Source organism: Ixodes scapularis, unplaced genomic scaffold, assembly GCF_016920785.2.
Source record: "Ixodes scapularis isolate PalLabHiFi unplaced genomic scaffold, ASM1692078v2 PGA_scaffold1__304_contigs__length_218370807, whole genome shotgun sequence".
NCBI classification, from domain to species: Eukaryota; Metazoa; Arthropoda; class Arachnida; order Ixodida; family Ixodidae; genus Ixodes; species Ixodes scapularis.
The window spans coordinates 134837685-134860282 of NW_024609846.1; the positions used below are offsets into that span (position 1 = coordinate 134837685).

The window sequence follows — 22598 nt, forward strand, 5'->3', positions numbered from 1 at the left end:
AATAGAAAAAAATATGAAAACCATTTTTTGTGGCTTCTAAAAAGCTGCAAATACGTTGATTGAAAAAAAAAAGTTCCACAGACAACCGGAAGCATTCTGTGCGTACGTCGTTTCGCGTATCGTGGGACTCGCGGGGACGGCGATGGCAGCGGACGACGGGCGTGGGACCTCTATTTCAGAACTGTCGTTCGCGGTACCGGCGAATTCTGTCTACCGTTAAAAGAGAAATTTGGGACTGATCAAAAGAATTGGTATTCATCCCGTACGACACGCCCGGCCACCAAGCCGATTTGCACGAAGACGTCGCCGAGCCGTCGCTCCCTTCTCGTGGCTGAAGACAACGCTCGCGCAAACGTCAAGCACGACGTGTCTACTTCGAGTTGAATATGCACGCGTACGATTTCTTTACTAGGTGCGAATGTCCCCAAAGCGTGGTGCTTCCCGACTTCGACCCGGGAGTGCTTTTGCTAAAGAAAAATCGACAGCAAACTTTCAAACTTACAGTTTACCGGCTGAATTATTACTAAGGAAAGAGATCCACCAGAAACGAGATGCCCCAGTAGCTCAGTGGGAAAGACGTCCGCTTCATACACCGAAGGTCCGGGTTCGATCCCCCGTGATTTTTTTTTTTTTTTTTTTTTTTTTGCAAACAATTTTTGATGTTTACATATCTTTTTCTTTTTTTTTACAATCATCACTGAAGAAACAAACAAAAAAAAAATAACAAACAAATGTTGTGGACGATACTTCGCTGAATTAAACGGTATGGGATTTCCGTTTTGACACCTGCGAACTCAATGTAATCACTTTCCACAAAGTGCAAGGAGCATATTAATCAGGTAGCGTCCGCTTTCCGAGGTGCCCGTAAATGTTCTACAGGAATTGCAGCCAGCCATTGCTCCCGATCCCGTTGATCTTTCGACAATGCCACTTTTTTTCGGATGCAGGACATGTGAGCCAGCTCTTCACGCAACATCTTGGGTTTATACTTTTCGGAGCCGATCATGGAAATTCACCACGGGCACTCACTACTCATCTCTAACTCCTCAATGTACAAAACAACTCATCTTGGAGTACATAACAACGAGGGGAACAAACATAACTGCAAAAGAATGGCACGGCAAGCAGTTCCCGCACGCCGCATGTCGTGTCGTCTGCTACCGGAGAGCACAAAAACAAAAAAAAAAAAGCGCGGTCGGGTGTAGCCACGTGACTTCCGCCAGTCACTCTCTTCTCTCCACTTCTCCGACCTCCGTCGGGTTTCGGTTTCGGTTTCGAGCAGTTGCGTCTTTTGGCTTTATTAAAGAAATACGCTACTCTGTTGCAAAATATTAATTGGGTAGTCCCCCGACACCATAATGAAGCGCCTGGCAAAAAATAAAAAAATTTTTTTGGGGGGTGTCAGTGTCCCTTTAACGCTTCGTCGAGTCGCGTGAACTGCCCATGCCGCAGAGGACGCGAGTTCGGCTGCTCGGCCGCTGTCCAGAGCGATGAGCGAAGATTGTGGAATCGCGGCTGCCGGAACGGCGCCTATCGCCGTTTCGATCAGACAAGAGCGCGCCGCATTGAAGCGAGCAAACGAGCGAGCCAGGAAATAAGAAACTGCTGCAGAAACCACTACTGTTGGCTCTCTATGAATTGCGATAGCATTCGTCTGGGACAACCTCAAGTGCGACGCCTAAGACGACATCGAGGACGATGACCTAGACGGCATTAAAGACGACGTCTAAGACAACCTCTAGGGGATCTCCAAGACGTCGAGGACGACGTCTAGAATGACCTCTAGGACCCAGAGATGGCAAAATTACTTTCAAAAATTAATAAAATTACATTACTAATTACTTTTCTGAAAACTGCAAAAATGTAATTAAATTACATTATAAATGACCGCAGACTAAATGTAATGTCATTACATTACAATTACTCTCCAGAAGTGATGAAATTACTTTGACATTACCTTTGAGTGCCTTGAGGCAGTATTCGTGCTAATTTCATTTACCGTATACACCAACACAGTGTTTACAGAAGAAGCCCTCGTTTGCCCCACAGCGCGTGTGGAGGAACCAGATCCGGGAGAAGCGAGGCGCTGCGCATGCGCAGTGCCGACAGCAGCGCCACCGCAGTGATCTGACGTCAAAGAGCTGAGTTGGTCTATATATACCAAAAATCAGATCGTCCTCTTTACACCGCAACAACCTTACGTGCCTCAAAGTGAACCATACTGAACAGTGGTTTTGCTGGCGCACAAGGCACAAGTGTTTAAACATAATGAATAGTGTCTTTAGACGCAACTCAGAAAGACAGTCGACTCACCGGTTTCGCTGTTCATTCAACGGTGAAGGTTCTTACTGAAAGGGTGATATGTTTCCGTCTTCCTGATTTAGAAGTTGTAGTCCTTTTTTAAGTCGGGCAATGGCAGCTCGTTCTCGGTTGTTACGTGAAACGTTTCCCTTCCACTTCGGACACAATCTAATTCTATTCTCCCAAGAGCCTATTCTCGGTCATTTCTTTCAAGGAGCATTTTTCCCAAAAACCCGAAGAGCGCAAGTTTTTGTGCATTGTCACATAAAAGGCCTGAATGAAATTGCGAAGCAGAAGCGTCGCCAGTTGAGGAATGGCGGGAGCTTTTTAAATTGTGTAATTTCCCAACAAACGGGGGGGGGGGGGGGGGGGGGGGCGATATCTGCCTGTCGGCTTATTCCCGAATAAACTTCCCAAGAAAAGGGCGGCGACGTATACCGCGAGCGGCACCTGCTTTGCTCGAGGACACACGGAACGTTCAGGGGCTTTAACAAGGCATTTTTAATTACCTATTGATTCCAGTCGTTTGTTGTTCACAATGGTCGAAGCTTACGGTTTGACCTCGCTTGACGAAAGTATAAGGCTGGGGATCTGCCTGTCCTGTCCTCTCAGGTTTTAAATTATGTTTAACTCACTCTGCCAGTCGCCTTGTAGCCTATGAGCCGTTCATCCCTAAGCTGACGCACTGTCAGCACAGGGATGAATGGTGGAAGCTACGTGTTTGTTGGAGAAGTCACACGTCTATCGTTCGCCACGTAACCACGTTTTCGTTCATACCTACGCGCAGGGAAAGGGACGGGACACGCGATTAAAGGAGGGTGTTTGATTGGTTTTGGTTTGCTAGCAGCTCCCACCGCACTGTCAGCTTAGGGATAAACGAAGTATAGTACCGTCTTGATGACGCGACGCCGCGAATCATTTCGTGCCTGGAGTTCGTAAGCCGTTGCCTTCCAGCGATGTCTACACGTAATCTTTTCTCCTTCGCACTTCCAGCCCTCCTTTGTGCGTCTGTGCAGGTCTTCGTACACGGCTTTGCGCCCAGGTGGCCGTCGTTTATTTCTTCCGGTGCTATTTCAGAACATTTCTCCAGGCAAATTAATTTTTTCTTCTTTTTTCAAGCTTGCAAACGAACTTTCTAGTTTAGGACAAAAGTAATTTCAAAGGTAATGAGTAATCTTTTCTCGAAATTACTGCCTGAAAGTAATTCATTACATTACTAAATTACTAGCCTAGAGAAGTAATTCATTACATTACTCATTACACCAAAAAGTAATTTAATTACTGTTATTTCATTACAGTAATGTCATTAATGACATCTCTGATCTAGGACGACTTCAAAAACGGCGTCGAGGACGACGTCGAGGGCGACGTGTAGCGCAACCTCCAGGACGACGCCAAGGTCGTCAGGTCCTTCGAAAAAGGGGCGAATGTGAAAGAGGTTGAGAATGAGAGCTGAAATGGCCTCCTGCGAGAGAGGAGAGGACGGTAGCTAAAACAGGCTGTCGGCGTTACAAGGACGCGCGTGCGCACTGCACGGTTCTCGGCAGCAGAGGCACGGCGCGCTGTTAGGGCGCGCGGCGATGCAAATCGGTCGGCGCTCCGGTGTTATCTATGTGACGTCACTTCCGTGACCAAGTTTTTCTGACATCGATCTTCCAACTTCGCCCCCCCCCCCCCCCCCCCCCCCCCCCCGCCCTTCCAAGCGCAAAAAAAGACGTAGTTCTGCGTCACAAAGAGAGATCACAACGTCGCGTTCGTGAAAGCATCCGCCGGCCGGCTTCGAGAGATATGATGCACTCGCGTTTCGCAGCAGCCTTCCGCATTTATTTATACGCATAACATCGAAGACAGCGGATGATCCCTAAATCACGCCGTTTACAAGTTCAAAATTGTAGCGCAGTCCAAATACACATTCCGGACTTCAACTCTGTTTTCGTTGCACACCGCTTCTACATTTGACATTTGTTGTTTCGAGCAAAAACGGCTGCCGGCAAGATACAAGAACACGATCATACATGGTTCGCACACGAGGTAGTCCTTAATTCTAATTAACTTCACCCTTGGTTCGTCATCAAACTTGAAGCTTTGGCTGGCACCCCGTGAAAGCGAGTCCGGCTCGTTAGGCCTTCGAAGCTTCTCGGGGTACACTTTATAAAAAAAAGCCCGTGCGTCTACTTTCCCGCACAACACTCAGAGGGCCGATCACCGCAACTTACGGATGCAGCTCAGCGAATGACAATGCCAAAACACATGCTTAAACAAAGAAAACTTTCAGCCTCTCCACTTTGGTGAAGAAGGAAGACCAGCGGACCTGTACAATGGAAAGTAACGGCCGGCCTTCGAGTCGGCAAGCCAGAGTGGAAATGCGGCCGCCATCTATGAGCAACAGCGGCAACCAGATACTTGGCTTGCCGCCGTCGCTCATAGATGGCGGTAGGTGTCCAGAGTTCGATGTCTTCATTTCTTTGCGGGGGACACGATCCTGGGGAAACAAGCCCTTAACAGCTCCGCTGTAAAAACGCAGACTCAGTTGTGACATAAAGCGATGCAAGCGTGACGTTTTGCATTGGTCAGTGTCACAACTCAGACTGCGTTTTTTGGTCGAGACATATGTTTTGGCATCATCATTCGCTGAGCTTCCTCCGTAAGTTGCGGTGACTGGCTCTCCGAGTGTTTTGCGGGAACGTAGACGCACGGGCTTTTCTTTCTTAGAGAGTAGAGCCGTCCCCGTAGAGACTTACAGGTTCAGTCGAAGCAGCGTCAACGTCAACGTCAATCTCTGTCGCGCTCGGGACCCCCGCAGTCAGCCCCCACAACCACTGGAACATTATACGCGGTGTCCGCCCGTGTGGCCTGCGCCCGAGACTCGGATCCACGGCACTTCGTCTAGTTTATGAAACGGCCTGCCTGTTGACAAGGGCACTTAGAAATTATGCTGGCTGTGTATGTTTGTGCGTCTGGATACAACGGCCTTCGGGTTAGGGGGGAAAACTTGCGAGAATGACCCGCCGTGCAAAAGACACAACCTCGCCGTTAGTGAAAAAAAACTATTGGTTCAACACTTACCGGAACGTATAAACAAACTCTTTAAGCAAAACGTCGTCTCGGGTGCGCAAAAATGCGACCCCCTCTGCACGGCGTCTTCCGCGGCGTTTCGTCTTAACGACATTTGAAACTAAGGAAGTCTATTTACGGACTTTCTTCGTATACATTTTTTTAATTCTTTTCACCTCGAGGATTTGGGGCATTTTTGTGAAAGCGAAGTTATCAACGTCATTCAAAAGCCCCGAAAACTAAGAATTAAAAAGAATGATTAAGACAATGACCGTCAAGTACGTAGAAATGCGGAAACGTATTTTCCTCTCTGGCGATACTTTTTTTTTTTTCATTTTCCATTGCAAAGTTTGCAACGAAGGACTTTTTTATAACGCATTTTTACGAACGGAAGCACGGCGTCGTCATTACAAAAGTCTTATTCGACTTACAATATATAAATATATATTAGCCTCCAGCGTCGCATAGCGTGAAAGAGATTATTCTCTTTGTCGTCCGCCCTATGCTCCAGTTTCCGTTCCTTGGAGGAGTGGCGCGCGGAATTATTTTGTTTTCCTTTCCCAAAGGCAGGGAGGCCGAAAGTAAACGAACAGCCAAGGATTCAACTCTTTCCCTTTTTATGCATCCTAAGGGCGAAGGGCGCTGGAAAGTTTTTGCTTCAGAAGGCCATACAGCTTACAGTTATATTCCTATATGCGCACAATTCCGCTTCTCGTTCATCACAAACATTCATCACCGCTGCACTCTATTTTATTTTATTTTTTTCCCTTAAATCTTACACTCATTCAAACGCCTTTTCCACGACAACCCGGGCCAAGCTTCTTTCGATTCCATCATTAAAGTCTCATCGCTGCAGCTAAAAAAATACTAAACACATTATGACAGTGTATATACGCTTCATGCTCATTCGACAAAAAAAAAAAAAGAATCCAAACTTTAATACTTGGGAAAAAAAGAAAAAAAAGAAAAAGAAGTCCGGAAAAGTTTCTGTTCCGGAATAGCGACCCTCAAAAGCGTATAGAGAGTAGCTTCATCAGCGGCATGGGCGCTTAGATTCCGGGCGGCGTTAAAAGACGACCCTCGGCTCCTTTTTTGGGGCGAAGCAAAACCGACGCCCAATTTGGCAGTAAACCAGTGTGCCCGTGGATGTGAGAGAGCTTCCGACTGCGCGATCGGGCTCACGTGGTCTGTGGTTCGCGTTTGTATAACAAGCCACGAGGAGGCGACGAAAGTGTTTATCGTCCGCAAGCGTCTCCAACCTGTGCTCAGCACAACCAACGCCCAACCCGCCTGCTCTCCTCCTCGCACACAAGGGAACACGCGCATGCGCACGAGTTCCAATCTGCGCATAAGATGGCCACGAGCGTCGCCCCCAAAGCGGGCAGACAAGCGTGTGTCGTGGCGTCACCCCGTACTGGCGTAGCGCGCGGCGACGCCATGACGGACGTCGCCTGGGGGCGGGTCGATGGCGTTTTTTTTTTTTTTTTTTTTTTTTTGGGGGGGGGGGGGGGGGGGAACTTTGTCTTTCTAGGTAGTAATTTGCTCCAGGGCAAAACCGAAAGCGATCTGATTTGCGTCCGGGAAAGAGGCCTGGCGCCATTCAGCGGCGACCACCAGGTAATTTATGCCTCGGAAAAGTGAACTATACCGCGAGGCAGCGACAGCGGCTGTTGCGTTCTGCCATAAAATTTCTGAATCGTTAACGCGCGCACTAATAAACTCCGCCCGCCCCGTACTTCACACTGAGAAATCTATCGAGTGCGATAAATGAACCACATCGAGACACTTTGATGAAAAGGTTTCCATGCACTCTGTGAATTGCTTCAATTATACAAAATGTTTTAACGACCGAATAGCGCTCGAGCACAGCCTATTTAGAGCGTCTATTTTCCCGCAGAGCACTTAGAATAACCAATTCCTGCAATCTACGGAGGCAGCTAGGCCACTGACGAGGCTGCGAGCATGTTTAGTCCTAAAGAAGAAAATTTCCATCTCCGCTGTGGTACTGAGCAACCCCTCCTGGATAAGAAAGCCTAAGTGCTGGATTTTCCTGCGTCACTAGAGAAAGGCACCGTAGGCTACAGACTGGAGACGACTACGGCATGTCCAGTCTGTAGCACCCTGCACCCTGCACTGAGCGTGCTGAAACGCCATGATCAGTACTACAGTACTGACTGTTTTCTTCGTAGCGGTTACGACTAAACCTTGAACACGCGCACACGGCAACCCAGCCGTGATGCTGTCGCCTAATGTACCACTACTTATGCAGGTTTGCACTTGGCGCCTACTCATCGCTTCGGGCCAAACCTCGTCTTCAACGCCTATCGGATATCGCGCTGACATCGCTCATCTGCAGTTGCTACACGTGGCCAACATCTACAGCGCACCCTTCACGATGACGCCAAAAGAACTTCAAGAAGCATCACCACCACTGCCTATAAATGAAACGCAAGCGGCTGCGGGCGTCAGTGGACACGGCAACCCAGCCGTGATGATGTCGCCTAATGCACCACTACTCATGCAGGTTTGCACTTGGTGCCTACTCATCGCTTCGGGCCAAACCTCGTCTTCGTCGCCTATCGGATATCGCGCTGACATCGCTCATCTGCAGTTGCTACACGTGGCCAACATCTACAGCGCACCCTTCACGATGACGCCAAAAGAACTTCAAGAAGCATCACCACCACTGCCTATAAAGGAAACGCAAGCGGCTGCGGGCGTCAGTGGACACGGCAACCCAGCCGTGATGATGTCGCCTAATGCACCACTACTCATGCAGGTTTGCACTTGGTGCCTACTCATCGCTTCGGGCCAAACCTCGTCTTCATCGCCTATCGGATATCGCGCTGACATCGCTCATCTGCAGTTGCTCCACGTGGCCAACAACTACAGCGCACCCTTCACGATGACGTCAAAAGAACTTCAAGAAGCATCACCACCACTGCCTATAAGGAAACGCAAGCGGTTGCGGGCGTCAGTGGACACGGCAACCCAGCCGTGATGATGTCGCCTAATGCACCACTACTCATGCAGGTTTGCACTTGGTGCCTACCCATCGCTTCGGGCCAAACGTCGTCTTCCTCGCCCATCGGATATCGCGCTGACATCGCTCATCTGCAGTTGCTCCACGTGGCCAACATCTACAGCGCACCCTTCACGATGACGTCAAAAAAACTTCAAGAAGCATCACCACCACTGCCTATAAAGGAAACGCAAGCGGCTGCGGGCGTCAGTGGACACGGCAACCCAGCCGTGATGATGTCGCCTAATGCACCACTAATCATGCAGGTTTGCACTTGGTGCCTACTCATCGCTTCGGGCCAAACCTCGTCTTCATCGCCTATCGGATATCGCGCTGACATCGCTCATCTGCAGTTGCTACACGTGGCCAACATCTACAGCGCACCCTTCACGATGACGCCAAAAGAACTTCAAGCAGCGCCACCACTGCCTATAAAGAAAACGCAAGCGGCTGTGGGCGTCAGTGGACACGGCAACCCAGCCGTGATGATGTCGCCTAATGCACCACTACTCATGCAGGTTTGCACTTGGTGCCTACTCATCGCTTCGGGCCAAACGTCGTCTTCCTCGCCTATCGGATATCGCGCTGACATCGCTCATCTGCAGTTGCTCCATGTGGCCAACATCTACAGCGCACCCTTCACGATGACGTCAAAAGAACTTCAAGAAGCATCACCACCACTGCCTATAAAGGAAACGCAAGCGGCTGCGGGCGTCAGTGGACACGGCAACCCAGCCGTGATGATGTCGCCTAATGCACCACTACTCATGCAGGTTTGCACTTAGTGCCTACTCATCGCTTCGGGCCAAACCTCGTCTTCCTCGCCTATCGGATATCGCGCTGACATCGCTCATCTGCAGCTCCTACACGTGGCCAACATCTACAGCGCACCCTTCACGATTATGTCAAAAGAACTTCAAGAAGTAGCGCCACCACTGCCTTTAAAAGGAAACACAAGCGGCTGTGGGCGTCAGTGGACACGGCAACCCAGCCGTGATGATGTCGCCTAATGCACCACTACTCATGCAGGTTTGCACTTGGTGCCTACTCATCGCTTCAGGCCAAACGTCGTCCTCATCGCCTATCGGATATCGCGCTGACATTGCTCATCTGCAGTTGCTACACGTGGCCAACATCTACAGCGCACCCTTCACGATGACGCCAAAAGAACTTCAAGCAGCGCCACCACTGCCTATAAAGAAAACGCAAGCGGCTGCGGGCGTCAGTAGACACGGCAACCCAGCCGTGATGATGTCGCCCAATGCACCACTACTCATACAGGTTTGCACTTGGTGCCTACTCATCGCTTCGGGCCAAACCTCGTCTTCATCGCCTATCGGATATCGCGCTGACATCGCTCATCTGCAGTTGCTACACGTTGCCAACATCTACAGCGCACCCTTCACGATTACGTCAAAAGAACTTCAAGAAGTAGCGCCACCACTGCCTATAAAGGAAACACAAGCGGCTGCGGGCGTCAGTGGACACGGCAACCCAGCCGTGATTATGTCGCCTAATGTACCACTACTCATGCAGGTTTGCACTTGGTACCTACTCATCGCTTCAGGCCAAACGTCGTCTTCATCGCCTATCGGATATCGCGCTGACATCGCTCATCTGCAGTTGCTACACGTGGCCAACATCTACAGCGCATGCTTCACGATGATGTCAAAGAACTTCAAGAAGCATCGCCACCACTGCGTATAAAGGAAACGCAAGCGGCTGCGGGCGTCAGTGGACACGGCAACCCAGCCGTGATGATGTCGCCTAATGTACCACTACTCATGCAGGTTTGCACTTGGTGCCTACTCATCGCTTCGGGCCAAACCTAATCTTCATCGCCTATCGAATATCGCGCTGACATCGCTCATGTGCAGCTGCTACACGTGGCCAACATCTACAGCGCACCCTTCACGATTACGTCAAAAGAACCTCAAGAAGTAGCGCCACCACTGCCTATAAAGGAAACACAAGCGGCTGTGGGCGTCAGTGGACACGGCAACCCAGCCGTGATGATGTCGCCTAATGTACCACTACTCATGCAGGTTTGCACTTGGTGCCTACTCATCGCTTCAGGCCCAACGTCGTCTTCATCGCCAATCGGATATCGCGCTGACATCGCTCATCTGCAGTTGCTACACTTGGCCAAGATCTACAGCGCACCCTTCACGATGACGTCAAAAGAACTTCAAGAAGTAGCACCATTACTGCCTATAAAGGAAACACAAGCGGCTGCGGGCGTCAGTGGACACGGCAACCCAGCCGTGATGATGTCGCCTAATGTACCACTACTCATGCAGGTTTGCACTTGGTGCCTACTCATCGCTTCGGGCCAAACCTAATCTTTATCGCTTATCGGATATCGCGCTGACATCGCTCATCTGCAGCTGCTACACGTGGCCAACATCTACAGCGCACCCTTCACGATTACGTCAAAAGAACTTCAAGAAGTAGCGCCACCACTGCCTATAAAGGAAACACAAGCGGCTGTGGGCGTCAGTGGACACGGCAACCCAGCCGTGATGATGTCGCCTAATGTACCACTACTCATGCAGGTTTGCACTTGGTGCCTACTCATCGCTTCGGGCCAAACCTAATCTTCATCGCCTATCGGATATCGCGCTGACATCGCTCATCTGCAGCTGCTACACGTGGCCAACATCTACAGCGCACCCTTCACGATTACGTCAAAAGAACTTCAAGAAGTAGCGCCACCACTGCCTACGAAGGAAACACAAGCGGCTGTGGGCGTCAGTGGACACGGCAACCCAGCCGTGATGATGTCGCCTAATGTACCACTACTCATGCAGGTTGGCACTAGGTGCCTACTCATCGCTTCGGGCCCAACGTCGTCTTCATCGCCTATCGGATATCGCGCTGACATCGCTCATCTGCAGTTGCTACACTTGGCCAAGATCTACAGCGCACCCTTCACGATGACGTCAAAAGAACTTCAAGAAGTAGCGCCACCACTGCCTATAAAGGAAACACAAGCGGCTGCGAGCGTCAGTGGACACGGCAACCCAGCCGTGATGATGTCGCCTAATGTATTACTACTCATGCAGGTTGGTGATAGAAAACATGTTTTTCACAGCGATTACCTCTGTTTGATTGTGCTGCCGTGTCCACACACAATCGCTGCTTGCGTACACGACTGTATCTCTGTATCAGGCCTGTTTCTCATACTAGCTGGAGATGTGGAGGAAAACCCAGGGCCTATTACGCAGGAAATGTTGAATGATATGATTCGGACACAAAGGGAGATCCTTGCTAAAATTACTGAGGTACAAGTAAAACACTTCGTCGGAAGAAAGTATGCTACAAATGCAAAACAGGCTACTTGCGATAGAAAAAAAACTTGAGAGCGTAGGTGAAACTGAGAACAGGCCTGCTAAACTTAAAAACTCTGTTAGTGGCTATCATGTCGAAATAAATACTCTTGTAAAACAAATTGATGACTTGGAAAATCGTTCACGACGAAGTAACCTTATCGTAAGGGGAATCAAAAAAGAGGCTTTTGAAAACGAGGATGTAGTAATGAGGAAAATCAACAATGAGGGGTTTGACACTGTACTAAATTAAAAACTCAACTCTGTCAAACGTATAGATCGACTTGGAAAAAAGATGACAGGTAGAGATCGCCCTGTAATACTTACAGTTGCGGATTTAAAGAGAAAATGGCTATCGCGAAAAACTGCGTCAAACTTAGAGGTACCAAAATTGGCATCAATGAAGACTATTCTAAGAGGGCTGTTGAGCTTCGAAAGAACCTGTGGAATTCAACCGCAGAGGAGAGGAAAAACGGTGCCAAAGTCAATCTGGTCTCTGTTAAGCTGTGGCTTAACAATGTTCTGTAAGCCTGGAATGAAATCAGCAATGAGAGATACAAGTGTCGCGTGCCTCCGGAAGCAAAAACCGAGTGACTAAAACAAAATGATTCAACATGTTTTAAAATATTAAACGTAAACGCCAGAAGTACTGCAAACAAAGGTGACGCGCTCGAAAGCATAATGCTAGAACACGATCCTGAAGTGTATGTAATTACCGAGACATAACTTAATGAAAATATCCTAAACTCCGAAGTTACTCCTCCGAATTATTCAATGGTAAGAAAAGATAGACGGGGGAGAGGTGGCGGAGTTGCTATTATGATTAAAAATAACATCAAATTTGATGTCCTTGAGGAAGTGCGCGATGCGGAAGCATTATGGATCAAGATAAAATTGAATAACCGTACACTTTATATTGATGGCGTGTACAGAGCCCCGAATTCGCCAGTTGAAATTCTGTTAATACTAAGGGGCTACATGGATTCAAATTTACGTTACGGAGACAACATATTGTTACTTCCGCCGCTCTTATGAAACGGCGGAAGTAGCACGGCGGAAGTAGCTAGTTGCGATCAATTATTAGAACTTGTATTTAGCTATAACTTATCTTAGGCGGTAACAGATTACACTAGAGTATGTTCAACAACGTCAACAATTTTAGATCTGGTTTTTGTTTCCGTGAGTTTAAAACCACCTTTTTTCGAAATGTCAAACCGAAGAAGGCCTACCTGATCATAGGATGGTACTTGTCTCATTGAATGCTACCCCAGAAAAATCGCACAGTCAATCACGAAATATGTTTTGGGATTTTAGAAGTGCTGATGATGTAAGCGTACTTGATTGCCTGGAACAATCGTTTGATGATTTTATGTTTTTTTACCAATCAAATGCTAGCCCAGACACGTTATGGGGCAATTTTTCAAGCATGAATTTACGGTGTATTGAGCGATTTATAGCAAAGCGCCTTAAAAAAATCGGGAACAAAAATCCTAGGATTACAAGGGAAATAATTCATGCAAAACGACAATTGAAACGGAAACGAGCAAGTTCACATGGTACAGGTGTAGAAAAAAAAAACTTGCATGTAGCGATTTAGTCGGGAGCTGAGGTGTCTAGTAGTCTAAAGAAAGGTTTTATATTATAACACTTAAAAAATTCCTTAGCGAGGCACCTAAGAAGTTCTGGCGGTACGTCAACACTTCGGCTAAGTTTCAGCAGCGTGCCCCTGACCCAAAAAATGAAAAGCTGAGCGTTGAAAATTTTAGCACTTTTTTTTCATCCGTCTTTACCAACGATTATGAAAATTGGCCAAGCTTTAGTGATTATTTCAACAATCCTCCCATAAATTATTTAGATATAAGTGAGCAAGGAGTTTTAACCTTCTACTTAACATCGACATAAAAAAGAGCCCAGGTCCAGACGAAATTCCTAATGAATTTTTAAAAACGTATGCTGAGTGGGTTTGTAAATAACTTACTATCATCTTTAGATTGCCTATGAGGAGCGGTTCTTTTCCCAGCGCGTGGAAAATAGCAAAAATTATACCCGTCCACAAGAATGGTAGTGTTAATGACGTCTGTAATTTTCGCCCCATTTCCCTTACTAGTACATGCTCTAAGCTTCTTAAGCATATCATATCTAAACATCTACTGGCTTACCTTGAAAATTATGACATATTATTTAAATCACAGCATGGTTTCCGTAGGGGCCTTTCAACGACTACACAGCTCATAGAAATCGTTCATGATAGGATGAACTGTCGTGGTCAAACTGATATAGTATTTCTGGATTTCGCAAAGGCGTTTGACAAAGTATCTCACCCAAACTTGTTATTGAAAATCAGTGCTGTCTTTAAGAATCCAGCCATCACGAAGTGGTTTTCCTCTAATCTTTCATCACGGAAACAGTATGTTAAAGTTGGTTGAAGCAAATCCACTATGTCCCCAGTTGTTTCAGGCGCACCCCAGGGCAGTGTGTTTGGTCCTCTTTTATTTTTGATTTTTACTAACGATCTGCGCAATGGCATCTCAGTTCCAGTCAGACTATTCGCCGACGATTGTGTGATTTACAATAAAATTTAAACATCAGACGATCAAATCGAATTAAACTGTAACTTGGAAAAAATTAAGGAGGGGTGTAACAATTGGCAAATGGTGCTAAACCCTGAAAAATCAGTCTTCATGCCTATTATGAGAAAAAGATGTTCTGGCTTATAATTATTGCATTGCGGGCGCTGAGCTTGAGAGAGTAAAATAACATAACTACTTAGGCTTAATATTTACTTTTGATCTAAAATGGAACACTCACATTGATAATGTATGCATCAAAGCTAATAAAGCACTGTGGTTCTTTCCACGAAACCTCGCTATTGCAACTCCTGAAATAAAAAGTCTGGGTTATACGGCACTGGTAAGACCCGTCATCGAGTATTCTAAAATTGTATAGGACCCATATACCGTTACAAATTGCAATAAGCTGGAAAAAAGTCAGCGACTCGCATCCAGGTTTATTTTTAATAAATACAGCCACGTTCATTCCCGCACAAAACTATGTAAACTTGCCAATCTTCCTACATTTGAATCAAGAACGAAATATGAAAGGTTAGTTTCTTTTTCAGATTATTCATAAATACGTAAAAATAAAGAAATCCGAGTACTTTGAAATTGGCTCCACCGAATCCTCAAGACATCGTCATAGCATGTACATTCGTAATCCCTCTGTTAAAGACGATTGCTTTAAGTACAGTTCTTTTCCTAGGGCTATCAAAGATTGGAATTTGTTACCTGATTCCGCTGTGTCATCTATGTCGCTAAATGAATTTCTGGAGCGTATCACTGATATTATTGTACGTGCTAGAAATTAAAACCCCTTTAGCTTGTGTAAAGAAATGTTTCGAAACTACGAAGTGATATCCGTCTCGTAAACTGCCGAAATAACGAAGCATCTCAATATACTTGTGACCTTTGTGCATGCTTGCATGTAAGCGTACACGTTTGCTTGTTGTTGTCTTTTTTTTCTCCACCCCTGTAATAGCCCTGTGCGAGGGCTGACAGTATCAATAAATGAAATGAAATGAACTAAAGAATGCCCTTGCGACATCCGCTTGGCTACGGTCACATTCCATTTTCCTGATACTGGCAGTCTGCTTTTTGATTGTCACCACTCCTATTTACCGCGTTTCGATGGGGTCTTCGTTGACTCCCTTGAAGCAGACACTGAAGTTGTAAGATGCGGTCGGTGCCCTCTGGCGCCTCTTGGGGATAACAGCAGAAGGGTTCGCGCATTTATAAAAAAGGCGGCGGACAGCGAAGAGGCTTCCAGACGTTTAGACAGCCACAATACCACGATCCCTCGCCGAATTCGACAGACACCACAACACGAACAAGAATCGCGAGTGCGCGAATCAAGCCAAACTTGTTCTCGTGCCGGGACTCTAAGTTAGACACAAGGCGACAAAGTCGGCGGAAACGCCGACCACCGCAATCGGCCAGCGGCGTGCTTGACCTTGGTGTTGATCAGTCGTAGCGCGGCGCTGGCCCAATAGCGGCAATCGGCGATCTCGTCGACTTTCTCGTCGAGCGTCCAACTTAGGGCCCGAATAGCACGAGGTGGAAGATTGCGATTATAACGGAAATCCAGCTCACACAGAAAATGTGTAGAGTGCTGTATCGATGCTGAAGTCAAAACCCAAACCAAAACAATGACGGTGTGGTAGTTGTGCCACAGAGACAACGAAGAGGTCGGCAAGCGCAAGCGCTGAGCTCGGGACACGCGCGGCAGATGTTACTTGAGACCAACGGAACGGCTCGGCGGCGGCATCGGTCGATGCGAACTGCAGCCTCATTCCGCTTGTAAATACCTGTAGATATATTTATTTGTATGAAACCTTACGTCTGGTTCCCACAGCGGTATGCGACTTGGTTCGCGGTGTGTGAAGTATCGCTCGTTGACGACACCGATGGGTTGAACGCGATCTTGCATCTCGTGCCACGTAGCGGATTCTTAGTACAACGTTGGATCACCCAGAAAGGTTGGTACAGTTATGCCTCGTTAATATGGACCCCGTTAATATGGACACCCCGCATTATGAACAAACTGTTCGGGGACCAATCTTTCGCCATGCAATAGACCCTTTCCGAAATTCAGTGCCATCTGGTGGTTTGTAAAGCAGTTTAGGTTTTGCCATATCAATGGCGGAAATTAACTTGTATCGGCACCGTCACTTTCGCAAGTCAACGGCACGCGAGAAATTATTCAGTATGAGGTCTTTCTCAATCACTTTTATTTCGATGGTGACCAAGAACCTGCGTTCGGAACAAAGCTCCGACCCACTCAGATGCCTCGAGAAAATTCTATACACCAAAGTGCTTTAAAGCCGATTGTGTGCCGCCCACAGATTGACTGAATCTGAGTTATTAGAAATGAACGCTTACGTAACTCTTGTGTTCCATTCCTACGTCACGTCGTACTCAACCCCGAATGTACAGACCTCGCAAAATCCGCTTAGGAGCATCTTCAACGTCTTCCTTTATCCGTCACTAGAAGGCCGCCATTGGTATGGCACAGATGCCGTTCCACAGATGATGATAGTGATCAAAGTGGCCAGTCTGAATTTCGGAAACGGTCTATTCTGCCCCGTTAATATGGATGCTCGCAGTACGGACTACAGGCAGTTATTTTGTGGACGAAATGGGAAAATAGCAGCATTTTTGTATCGTTATTACAAATGTTATACCCCAATTAAAAAAAGAAAAGAAAAATAAAGATATTTACAATTCTCTTTAACGCCGAGTCAGAGCGCAACCATTGAGGAGGAGGAGGAGGAGGGTACGAGGAGAGAGATTGCCTTTCCTCCCCCTACCCTTCTCCTCTCCTGCTCGCCTCCCATTTAGCGGGAAATGTTCGCTATATTTCCCTCTAAATTTAACAAAAATTTCAACGCTAAATTTAGCAGGGAAATATTCCCGAAGCATTTAGCGGGAAAACTCTCGCTAAATTTTGCGAAAAAATTGCTCCGCTAAATTTAGTGGAAACATTCCCCTTCTAAACTTAGCGGAAAAAAGTCCCCGCTAAATTTATGGGAAAACTTTTCCCGTAAATTTGGCGGGACGATTTTCCCGCCAACTTTAGCGAGGAAACGCCTATAAAGCAACGCGCGGTTACGTCGACGCGGATGCCGCTCGACCCAGAAACGGGCGCTTAAGAGCTGCGCTTTTTTGAAGAAAAAAAAAAAAAAGGGGGGGGGGGAGTTTAAAAACGCCCCTATGATATAAGTTGTGGGGATTCTTCTGGTCTCCCATCCCTGATGGCTGTGATAACGGCCGCGGGTCGGAACGCTCGGCCTTCTTCGCCGTGAGCTCCGACCTGTTCGTAAGGCGGAGGGCCGCCTGGCTTGGGGGCTCTCCTCTCACTCTCTCCCGGGGGGACCTCTTCCGTCCCCCCGCTCGCATGCGAATCACTGCCGACAGGCGAGGAGGTTTCGCCTCTTGTTTTCCCGCTTTCGGGAAAGGGACTCGTCCGGGTGTCCGCGAAAGAGATAGGACGTGTGTCGGCGACTTCTCCGATGCTTCCCCGGTCTTGGCTCTCCGGAACCCCGCGTCTGGCCAGGTAAGGACCTTTTCTTACCTTGGAAGGCGCGGGGGGGCATTTTGGATGGGGACATTGTAGTTCGTTTTAAGAGTATTCTAATAAATGCTCTTGGACTCTGTCCTTACTCTGGTACGTGTGTCTTCTCTTCCGCTATATTCGAGAGAGTGAGACAAGGTAGACGATCACTGGCACCGACGGAGGTAATTAATCGAACCGACCCGCGGTAATGTATACCTAAACGTCGCCTACATTGCCGCGGAGATGTGGGGACCGCGGGCTACTAGGTTTGACGTCTCCTTTGAGATATCGCCGCTGTTGAGATAACCCTTTGGTTACTCTATCGGTACCTGTGTTAGTTGGTAGCTAGCAACATCCCACGAAGTGCACAGAGGAGGTCACAGTGTGCCCCCCGATAATCGTTGCCGGCCTTGCCATAAAAACTGCGCACCAAATGGTGGCTTTTTTTTTTTCTTGGCGTAAAGGGGGTTATTCTAGCTTGCAGTCTATAGACCGTTCCATTAGGGTCATAGCAGAGAGGGTAAAATGAGAAAAAATGCCCTCCCCCTCTCGCCCGTATGTCGTCTGCTCCGCCGAGTGGGCAGTACCTAGCATCCGGCTGGCGTACAAACTCTGTTTAAAATCGCGTCAATTTCGGAATTTCAAGCGAAGATGCGCAGATTTTGGTATGCCAGTTATCGTGTATTACTATGCTAGATAAAAAAGACTAACAGAGTCCAATTGCGCTGTTATCTGCGTGCAAAGAAATAAAAAAATAGGGAAAACAATGTCAGACTGGCCGGTCTCTCCGGCGAAAAGTGAATCCGGTGGCTGTACCTTTTTTACTATACAAAGTTCGTACTGGTGTAGGCCTTTAGCGACCATGAGTGGAAGTCTGAAATAATAAATAAAAACGTGCTCTCCTGCCGCAATACACGCAGTAGTTGAGGGTAGTACTGCCGGCTGACTCAACTGCTATTTAAGTCACGGAAAAAAGATATGTCAGTTGATCATTTACCGAAGTAGAACAATAGAGAGCTCTAGGCTGATTTCAGAGTAGCCATAACTATTCTAAGAACGCGAACCACTTCACAACGGCAGCCACGAGCGAGAGTTCGGTGTTCCGTACAGCCCGCCGATACAGCCCAAAGATGGAGAATGGCAACCTCCCGTTTTGTCGTCTGCTAGCGGAGTCGGGCGCGTGCCCTCTCTCTCGTTTTACCCCGCCGAACCCGCTGAATTTCCCGGATGTATGGAGAGGGCGCTGCTGTCGAACAAAATGGTGCCGCCCAGAGAGCGCTAAATGGAATGGTCTATTGTTGATTGTGATCGTGACGTGGTTATCCAGGAGCTTGGGGAAAAACGGGACGGACAACAGCTTTCTGTTGCGTGTACCGTTCCGACCTCCCCGACCTCTCTCTCCCCCCCCCCCCCCCCCCCCCCCCCATTTTCTGGGTTACCATGCATGCCAGTATTGAATCGATAGCCTGCACACTCACTTTAATTTCAATAATTGAAATCGCGTATGACCTACAGCCGGGAACAAAGAAGAATATGATAAAAAGCAGCTAGGCGCCCTCACTGTAGACCTCGTCATTGTTTGGGGAATGGGGAAGAAGCTCTCGATCCACAAAGTTATATTTCTGCTGTAAGGCTATGACGGGGGAGGATGGAATTCTTGTCTTTGAACTGGTTCAGAGCGACATCCCCGTAAGATCAGAGGATTGTCATTGGCGTAAAAGGTAAGGCCGAACGCTTCTCTGGGTATTTGGAAGGGACAGTAGACGATGTGAGTAGACGAGAGACCAATCGTTATCTGACGTATATAGCTCATCACGGCTTGGAAACAGGTCTCGCTTACCTTGAGAAGGAAGGACGGAAAACGCGCACTTCAAGTAGCGGACATTTTTGATCTCTGGACACAAAAGTAGGCTCGAAAGTGTCAATAAAAACCCACATCTTGCTCATTTTTTTAGTTAAATAATCCATGTATCTCTTGTTGTTGCCACGGTTAATATGTGTGTTTTGACAGTGATTCGTTATTATGGACACACTCACACGGAGGATTTTTCTGGGGAACGCAGGCGTCCATACTAACGTAACATGACTGGCACGCGGGCAGACAGTTGCTGAAAGTGCGATACTCGGTCCTGAAAGAACAAATTCACTAGGTTTTTTTAGGTGATGTGTGCCCTCGTGCCAGAAGCGAAAAGAGCCGAGAGGCACTGACCAGGTCGGCGCTGATCTCGCATCGGTCATCCAGGTCCTTCTGGAGCTGAGCTAGCTGGGACTCCTGCTCCCTGAGACGCTCCTCCTGCGGACAAAGAGAGTGTGAACTCATACACCACTCACAAACCCACGAAACTTCAAAGGATTCGGCAAATTTTACATAAAGGCACAACGACAAAATAAGGCTCAAAAGAAGCGAAAGCCTCGTGGGGGGGACCGAGTCAACTGAGAAATTATTACGCCACTTTTCAAATAGGCATATCGGGCTGATGCGCAGACTCGTACATAACTCATTACACGTAATCCAATTACTTGCAATCAATTACTTTTTGGGGTAATTTTCTAATCGTTTGATTAATTTTATCATAAGATGATCACCAGAGTAATCTGATTACCTTTGAAAGTACTAAAATTACTTGTGACCATCACTATTTTTCCCTCTCCTTTTGAATGGCGTTCTTTGTTTCTGCAGGTTTTCTACCGCGGCATCCCCAAACCATGTAAGCGACGGGAGGATAGTTTACCGAAACTGGAGGACTGAGAAGATAATGAGCTTGTAATCCGGTGATTACTAATCAAAAATGGACAGTAAGAAAAGCCCGTTTTCAAGATTCCTAATCAATAATGGACAGCACGAAAAGCCAGTTTTCAAACCGGCTGAAAAATCTATCGGTTAGCTAGGAAACCTGACGTATTCAAAAATGGTTAGTTTTTTAATTAACTGTCAATTACTTTTCATCTCGAGTATTCAGGTAATCTGATTGAATACTTCTAAACCAATTGTAATTGTAATCTATTAATTTTCTCGAGTAACGCGTACAAGACAGCTGCCGCGCCAACTGCAATTTGAAACTCAGCGACAACGTGATTGTGATATATTGCCGCGTACGAGGCCCAGAGGGAACGCACGAGGCTCCCACGCAGGCGCCCGGGGATCGATGCCCGCCTTTGAGATAACGTCTATCAATTGTTTCTACTCATTTTTTCCAGAGGTTTCGCGTTTACTCTTACCCCAAATATTCGACGCTCGCACATTCCAGGCCAAATATTACAGATAACCTAGTCTTATAGATAATGATTCCTAATGGCCTCGCCAAGAAAGAAACGAAGGGACGAAAACGCTTTCTCCACAGAAACACAAAAGGACAGTGAACGCCAATAAAATTTTCTTTTAGGATTTTTATCGTTTTTTAACGGCATTTTTTTGCATGTACTACCGTCGGGGACAATAAAAACGTCGCATGTAAGAAATACCATTTCGTTCATTCATGCAACTAACACGCAATAAACGTGTTCACAAGCAAAATTATTAAAAAGAAGCTAGTTCGGCGTTCCAAATATAATGACTGTTAAAGTAGCGCGTTGGACCCGGTTCAAAACAAATCTTAAGCAACGTAAAAAAACGCTCATGCTAAAACACACACACACAAAACACAAACACACACACACACAAACAAACAAAGAAAACGAAATTTATGTATGGTTCACGCCAGGCACATAGCTAGGATTTTGTTTCGGGGGGGGGGGGGGGGGGGGGGGCATCACAAAATGCTGTATGAGGGAGAGGGGCGAGAGGAGGTTTCAGCAAAACGGAAGATTTCGGGGAAGGGGGAGGGGGGGGGGGGGGCAGGACCCGGGCTCCATGGGCCGCCGCCGCCGCCGCCGCCGCCGCCGCCGCCGCCGCCGCCGCCGCCGCCGCCGCCGCCCCCCCCCCCCCCCCCCCCCCCACCCCCCTTGCTTCGTGCTTGGCTCACGCGCAACAACCTCTTCATCTACAAGGCAATCAAACCCAAAACCAGGCCACTCCGCTCCTTGGCCAACCGACTCCCAGGATGCAACGTGCGCAGTGTTGCGCGCAGGAATTTATGCAAGTAGTCTACTGGATTCAAATCCCAGAGAAAACGGCCCTTGGGAAATGAAGATTGTTGTCGAAATTTCGATGAGGCGCCTAATTTAGATCGGAACATGATAGAAACAAGAATTGCTCTTCTTTTTATTTCTTCTTGATATTTTCAGGTACAGAACTCGCTTTTTCGACGCGTTCTTTTGAATATCAGGGGAAGAAAATGAATATATAACCACGTAAATAACAACGTTTCGTTGCACCTTGTCGTTATTAAATGTTCGATTTGTTCTTCTTCACTGCACTTCTGTCCTAGGGTTTACCCAGCCGATCCGAGAGAAACTGCTTACGAGATCCCCCGAACTCACTCGGTAGATACTTGGAATGAAGACAGTGCTGGTAAGAGTGATATAAATATAGCGAATGTCATTTTCAGTGCATGCTATTAAATTTTTCCGTGCGACAGCGCACAAATGACATCCGGAGATAATCTCATTCGCCGCAAACTACATTAATGTCCTCGTGCATGACCGAAAAGTGTCGTCATCTGCGGTATGTCACAGCCCTTCGGTGACATCACGAACGAATTGTGTGAAGTTTTCGGTTTCTTTCCACGTTCTCCAAATGAACTGCGGCGACAGCCGAGGTGCTGTTCACCTAACGATGACGTCATGTGAATCAGTGTCAAGGTGTTGTCTTTGTACTTAATCCATGTCGGAAGGTCGAAAAGGGC

The 22598-nt window shown here is 47.4% G+C and overlaps 1 protein-coding gene and 1 pseudogene across 1 annotated transcript in view; one reads left to right on the top strand and one right to left on the bottom strand.

Annotated features, from left to right (window-relative positions):
* The window catches only part of LOC8053276 (peripheral-type benzodiazepine receptor-associated protein 1), a 196290-nt gene that overhangs the window by 164428 nt on the left and 9264 nt on the right, over positions 1 to 22598 (bottom strand). Inside the window, exon 3 of the mRNA XM_042290344.1 lies at positions 20024 to 20107. Within this exon, the coding sequence (XP_042146278.1) occupies positions 20024 to 20107 (84 nt within the window). The remainder of the gene's footprint in view (positions 1 to 20023; positions 20108 to 22598) is intronic.
* On the top strand, positions 8863 to 12300 carry LOC121836156 (annotated as a pseudogene).